General features: G+C 53.6%; 1 protein-coding gene across 1 annotated transcript in view; it reads left to right on the top strand.

Moving 5' to 3' along the window:
* Positions 1-6200: 6200 nt before the first annotated feature.
* KCMF1 (potassium channel modulatory factor 1) overlaps positions 6201-7284 on the top strand; it is a 72441-nt gene continuing 71357 nt past the window's right edge. The window contains exon 1 of the mRNA XM_037159680.2: positions 6201-6392. Coding sequence (XP_037015575.1) covers positions 6377-6392 — 16 coding nt within the window. The 5' untranslated portion in view covers positions 6201-6376. The remainder of the gene's footprint in view (positions 6393-7284) is intronic.

The raw sequence follows: 7284 nt of genomic DNA, 5'->3' as shown, positions 1-7284 counted from the left end.
GCCCACCCTGCTCCCAGGGCAACCTGTCCAAGGCTGACCACACTGTGGGTAGAAGACAAGCTGGAGGAGAGGCAGACCCTCCAAGGACTTCAGACTCTGGTGGGAATTTGAGTTAGTCTGTAAGAGATGGGGGTCACTGAGAGTGAGCCACAGAGGGCATTAAGCGGTGGAATACTATGATCCAATTTATGATTCTGAACAGTAACTCTAGAAAGGAAACACATCAAAATATAACAATAATTTTCTCTGGGTGGTAAGGTTTTAAGTGACTTTTAATTTTTTGTTTTGTACTTTCTCAATTTCCCCCAATGAGCATGTATAACATTCACGGGTTTAAACACCTAGTCAGAAAGGAAACAAAGCTAACTGGAAAGCAGGGGGAAGGACAATGGGAGGGAGCATGGCGGGTGACGAGGTGCCAAGATCCCTCTGAGTCTTGAAGAGCCTGGAATGGTTTGGTGGCTGTGGAAACGTGTGGGGGTGAACCTGACCAATGCCTAAAGAGTAAACCCACACTGGTTGCTGATTGGCTGTAGAAGACAAGTGGGAGGGAAGTCTAGGACGAGAGTTGGGTTCCATCTTGGGTGACCAACTGAGCCGACAGTGACTCCTCCCAACCCAGTAAGAGGACACGGGAAGAGCACGAACACGGGAGGGGAGATAAATGTGGTGTCATAGAAGGTGAGGGGCCACAGCATCAAAAGCCATGCAACCAAATGACTCAGGTTATAAAGCTGAGGAAGACTAGCAACAATTCTTTCAAGGGGTTTGACTATAAAGAAACCAGGGCAGTAACCAGATGGAGTGCAGGTTTTAAGAACTTTTTTCAGCCAAGGGAAATGAACCAAGGGAGGCTAAGTGGTCGGAAGTACAGATGCAGAGGGGGTGGCTGAAGGAGCGTGGCCATGAAGTGAGATCATAAGCAGAGGTAAGATTTAACTAGGAAAAGGACATCTCAGTTCTTTGGGGAGTGAGGGCAGAGGGTGCTGATCAAAGATAAGGACTGAAGTTGACCTACTAGATTTTGTAGCAGCCTGTCCTCCACCATGTGTACATACCTTTTTTTTTTTTTTTTTTACAGTGTTCTAAACCCAACAGGGTATAGGTGGGGAGAAATTGAGTCATGCAATTGATTCAGGACCGGGAGTTTTGCAGAGCTGGTGCACCTTGAGAATAAAGGTCCTAAAGTGTTGAGGGTTATGAATGATAATAGTTTGAGATACCACATAACAACAGCACATGTGACTCTGTGCCTGTTTTGGACCTCCTGCCTCACCCCTGCTCAAAATGGACCCCAGATGCTCCTGTCCCACTGCTGGACCCCGCCCTTGTGCTGGCTCCCATAAATGCAGAGTACAAATGCACCCCCTGCAAGAGCAGCTGATCCTGCTGCCCTGAGGGCTGTGCCTATGCACTCTGGGCTGTGTCTACAAAAGAGCACCAGACTTACGTCAGGGAGAGCCTGCTCCCAGATGTAAACAGGCAGATGTGTTCAAATCTGCATTTTTTTCATTCCACCCTGAACCATTCGCCACAGTCCCTTTTCTATGAATTAGGTGAGGGATAATAAAAGTTGTTGACTTAAAAAAGAATAGTACACAGGGTACCCATTGGACCACGAGGAAAACGAGTTAAAAGGGAAAGAAAAAAAAAGCCAAGTGGAAAGATCAAGAGATTGGGCTCCTAAAGAAGTAAAAGAATAAATCAGGCCTGGCTGGTGTAGCTCATTGGATTGAGCGGGCCTGCAAACCAAACAACTGCGGTTTGATTCCCAGTCAGGGCACGTGCCTGGGTTGCAGGCCAGTTGCCAGCAGGGGACACATGAGAGGCAACCATACACAGATATTTCTCTCCCTCTCTCCTTCCCTTCCCCTTTAAAGATAAATAAATAAAATCTTTAAAAAACTGGAAAAACAAATAGTTAACAATAAAACAGGAAGACAATAAAACAGGAAGTCATATGTTAGAGCCCAGGATAGAGAAGTGGGTAGTTTAAGGGCAGGTGCACATGGTTAGATTTGAAATCAAGGTATTGCAAGGCAAAGCTTGAAAATACTCAAGGTCGCAGAGTTTGAAATGAAAACTGTAAAGCAAGTTCAAGGGAAGTAGGGGATGTGATTCTTGCACAAGAACTGTGAGGTCGGTGGAGAGCACAGAGATAACCGGACCTGAGTCGGACCCTTTCCAGGACTCCAGGCAGAAAACCGTAGTTGGCAGCAGGGCCTCTGGAACACATAGGAGCTCTACTCCCGACTCCACCAGTGACTAGGTACGTACGTGGTCAGGTCAGTTAACTTCTCTGTGCCTTACTTGCCCTATGAGTAAAATGAAGATATAATAGTGCCCACTAGTAAAGTGCTTGTACCACAGCACTACTTCAATGTCAGCATCATTATCATTTCTCATTTGAACAGCGGGGAGCCTGTAACTTAAGTCTCTAAGGCAGAGATTCTCAAACCTTTGGCCTCAGAACAGCTTTACAGTCTTAAAATTATTGAAGATGCCAAATAACTTTTTATAATGTATATTATATCCATCGACTTTTTAATGTCTTAAAATAAAACTATTTCTTAGTAACAAGTGTTTTTAACTTTTTGAAAAGAAGAAAAATTTGGAAGTGTGACACTGTTTCACATTTTTGCAAATGCCTTCAATGTTTGGCTTAACTGAAGACAATTGGATTCTCTTATCTGTTTCTACATTCAATCTATTGAGGTGTGCTGTTTCAAGTATACAAGAAAACTCAAACACTTCACTGACCTTTTAAAAAGGGTCTCGAGGGCTCTACAACACATTTTGAGAACGTTTTTAAAAGCTTTCTTCCACCTTCAAATCATTCATTCATTCATTCATTCAACACCACTAGATCCCGTCAACAGAAACAAAACATGCTGCCTGTCCTGAAAGAGTTTAGCTGAGAGGAGATGAAACCTAATTAAAAATTACAGCACAGCGTAAGTAAACACGGAGAAGGAAGATACTGGTGTGCCTGAGAGGCAAGGCAGGTTAAACGAAGTGCAGGGAATTTGAATTCGAACTGTATTTCCTGTGCTCCCTCCAAGCAGATGCGAGAGCATACATATGCAAAGGCCAGGATGCAGGTATCAGTCTAGTACAAGAGAGCAGAGTACACAGACAGAGGAAAGGAAAGTTATTGTGTGGATAAGACTGTTGGGCCTTACATGATAGTTAAATTTCACCCTCTAGACAACAGTAGGCTAGGGTGACAAGAGCTTGCTTTTCTTTTTTTTAAGTCAGGCTCGCCAAGGTATAATTTATATAGAAGTAAAATTGACCTTTTTAGGTATGCAGTTCTATAAGTTATAACAAAGGTATATAGTAAACACTGACACAATCAAGAGGTACAATATTCTCATCACTTCAAAAAGTTCTCACTGAAGTCAATCCCCACCTCCACTCCCTCAGACACAGGCAACAACTGATCTGATTTCTGTCCCAACAGTTTAATTTTTACTTTGAAAAAATTATACACTCACAGAGAGTTATACAGGGCCCATGTATGCTTGCCCCAGCTCCTTCCAATCCTAACATCTTTACAAAACTATAGAAAACTATCAAAGCCAGGAAATTGGCAATACAATCAATTAACTATAGGCCTTACTCAGATTCTACTTGTGTTTATATGCACGGGCCCATTTTAAGGGACATAATTGGGCCATAGTAGCAAGATGGGCTGTGAAGCAAGGACGCAGAAAAAAGAATTCAAGGAGGTACAGGAAGAGGAACAGGCACTATTTGATGGACAGTTTGGTGTATTCAAATTAATCCTTTTTAAAAAAAGATGAAATCTCCCATAGGGCAGGATAGCAAACAGGTTGTTATAAATTGAAGGGCCTGACTTTTGACTGAATTGAGGAAATGTTTCTTCCACTCACGAAATCCCCCAAATAATTGTAATATTCCTGCTTACTCTTATTCAAACAAAAAATATCTTTGGTCACTTTCTCACTTTTGTGGAGAGAAAAGGAAGATGGCGACGGAGTAGGACGGAGCGGATTCTAGCTCCGGAACTCGTGGGTGAAAATACTTTTTCACTTTTGTGTGATTGGCAACAATGAAATAACTACCAAAGACCTGACATTCCCTGAGATTTACAGTTACCTGCTGGCTCTCACGAACAGGATTAGGTAACTCCCCAAACCAAAACAAACCTCTATACTTTCATTCTTTCCTGGAGTCCCGGATTTTTTGTCAACTCTTGTACCTGCTTCAGCATTGTATCAGACTGGAGTATTAATGACGCCAGTAACTTAACATATTTACAGACATCATTTACTCAACACGAGGCCGAGTGTGGGGTGCTGCCTTCACTTTTACAGCCTAAGCAATCGAGGCCTCAGGGTGCGGTCCCCAGGACCACACAAACCAATGCTGCAAAACGCTTAGAAAGGCGCTGGCACGGGGCGCGACGGAGGAGGTGTTCGCTCGCCTTGTCTGAAGCCTATTTCTCTCTTCTCCAACTGCCGCCCTGATGGCCTCTTTCTCCAACAGCTGTGATGTACTAAATTTGGACAGAAGCTCCATGCATGCAACGTAAATATTTCTGGTGACAAAATCCTCACTTAAATCTCGGTTTGTTTAAAACTTACACTGGCTGTTATCTAGTTGATCACTGGTTACTATCAAATACAATCCTTGGATAGATCGGAGTGACTTCGTACGTATTTATGACAAGCTTTTTAATATCTTTGAAAACAGTATCTTAAAACTGGATTTAATGAAATATGGTAACAAACTGTTTTTTAACTGTGTCCTGGGTTAGATAGTTGACATACAACTTAGTACTTAATCCTCCAAATGCCTGTTAACTTGATCATTATTAATAGTGTTATTATCTGCTACCATGCACATTTTAAAGAAGCGGAAGTCGAGGCACAGGAGGTATGTCATCTGGCCCGGGTGGCACAGCTGGTTGGTGGACATCAAGGGCAATCCTAAAGCAAACAGCACCTTACGATCCAATTTCAGTACACTTAGCCTACGGACACAGTTTTGTTTTAAAAAAAGGGTCAATTTCAAATATGAAAGGATAGCCTTTCATATTTGAAACACTACAATAGTCACCAGGAGTAAACAGGCTTAATAAGGTTACACCGGGGGTGTGGGAACCAGAACCCAAGGCCGACGGGTCCTGACCCCGAAGCAGAGCCCGCCCTCCCTGCTCGCCGAGCACGCTGCCCGTCGCCGCGGGGTGGGGGCGGTAGAAATTCTGGGGAATTCCTGCCTGGAAACAAAGTTGACAGTGAAGAGGGAAAAAATGTAACAAGAGAAATAACGGAAAACGAGTTCTCCAACAGAAACACACACACGAACACCCCCAAGAGTTTTGGAAGCAGACCCCTCGCGACGGGCCCGGGCTGGGAAACAAACTCCGAGCGGGTCCCGTTGGCAGCGCCGCCGCCGGCGGCCCCGAAACCCCGCGGCCCAGCGGCCGCCTCCGGCTCCCCGCGCGCCCGCCCGCGATCGCGACCCGCCCGGAGGGGCTGCCGCCGCCGGCGGAGGCCGGCAGCCACTCCGCGGTGCGGGGCCGGCGCGAAGAGAGGCGAGCACGTGTCCCCGGACCGCCCTTCCGCGGGTCCCGGGCCGCCGCTCCCCGCCCGCGGCCATGCTCCGGAGGGCGCGGCCCCGCGCGGGCCCCGGGCGCCGTCCGGAAGCGCCCGCCCCGCCCCGCGACGAGGGCGCCCCCCGCCCGGCCGCGGCGGGCCGCTGGAGGGGCAGCGGGCGGCCGGGCAGGCGGGCGACCGGGCCGCGCGCAAAGGCCGCAGCGGGAGCCGCGGGCGCCAGCGGCCAGACCGAGGCCGGGCTCGAGCGCCCGACAGCGACCCGCCGGAGAGCACCGGCCAGGGCCGCCGCCACCGCGCCGCCTCCGCCGCGCCCTCCGGCCGCGGGGCCTCCGGGCGGCTGGGCCCGGCGCGGGCCGCGAGAGGCGGGGCCGGCGTGCGGGCGGCGGAAGGAGGCGGAGGAGGAGGAAGAGGAGGAGGAGGCGGCGGCCGGGAGCCGGGAGAGGGCGGGGGGGCGGGCCGGGGAAGGGGAGGAGCGGGATTTCAGGAGCGCGGCGCCGCAGCCGGGAGCCGGCGGGCCCGAGAGTGACCGAGTCACGGCGGCGCCGGCGGAGCCGCGGCGTCGGACCCGCCTCCTGGAGGAGCTCAGCCCCGGCCAGGCCCGGCCCCCGTCCCGCCCCGCGCCGCCTCCCCGCCGCCGCCGCCGCGGGAGCGCTCTCCTGCCCACCCCGCCCCCGCGGCCGAGCCCGGGAGTCGAGTGGGATCGGCCGGCCGGCGCGGGCAGCGCCGGGACCCCGCGGGGGACACTGCAGCCGGAGCCCGGGAGGGGCCGCGCCGCCGCCGTCTGAACTAGGATGTCCCGACATGAAGGTGAGAGCAGCCCCCGCCCCCACCGCCCGGGCCTCGGCCTCCCCCTCCCGGGCCCGGAGCCGCGGAGGGCGGCCCGGAGGCGGCGGAGGCGGCGGCCGGCCCGAGCCGCCCCGAAACGCCGGGCCCGGGAGCGAGCGGGGGTCGGCGGAGAGCGGCAGCGCCGCCGCTGCAGCCGCGGCCCGGAGCGGGGCCTGGTGCCGGAGGCGGGGCGGCGGGCGGCCGAGGGTTTGCACTGTCATGGGGGGGGGAGGGGAGGCGGCGGGGCCCGTTACCGGCGGGACCCGGGCCCTGGGGGCCGCCGGTACCGGCCGCCGCGGCCCGCCCGGCCGATCCCGGGGCCGCGGGCCCCGCCGCGGCCTAGCGCGCCCGCCACCCCGGAAGGGCCCGGCGCGGACGCGGAGCGGGGCCGCGGGCGGAGGCAGGAGACCGAGGAGCTGGCCCGGGGTCGGCGGGCGTGTCCGGCGGCCCGGAGAGGCGGGCGAGTGGCCCTGCCCGCGGGGCGACGGGCGGACCCGGCGGCCGGGAGACGGAAGCGCCCTCCGCCCGGCCTCGCCGCTAGGCCGCGGCGCGTCCCGGGGCTCGGGTAGCCAGGTTCCCGGGGCGGGTCCGGCCGGGCCGCGGCGAGCACACTCCCCGCTCGGTCGCCGGGCGGAGCGGGCTCGCTCCCGGCCGGCCGCGGGCCCCTCAGCGGGCGCGCCCCGCCGCCCGCCTGGGTTTTGGGAAACGACCGCGGTGATGTCTCATTACCGGTCGGGGGGCGTCTGGGACTTGCTTTTTGCGATTTAACAACATGATTGGGGTCCTGTAGCGAGTGAGTAGGCAGCTCCAGCCCCGTCCCAGGGCACAAAGAGAGAAATGTCCAGGGCCGATGTATAGGCGTGGAGCTGGTAAA

Source organism: Artibeus jamaicensis, unplaced genomic scaffold, assembly GCF_021234435.1.
Source record: "Artibeus jamaicensis isolate MK-2021 breed Jamaican fruit bat unplaced genomic scaffold, CSHL_Jam_final contig_384, whole genome shotgun sequence".
Taxonomy (NCBI): Eukaryota; Metazoa; Chordata; class Mammalia; order Chiroptera; family Phyllostomidae; genus Artibeus; species Artibeus jamaicensis.
Note: the sequence above shows the minus strand (reverse complement) of the source record. Positions and strands in the feature narration are given on the sequence as shown.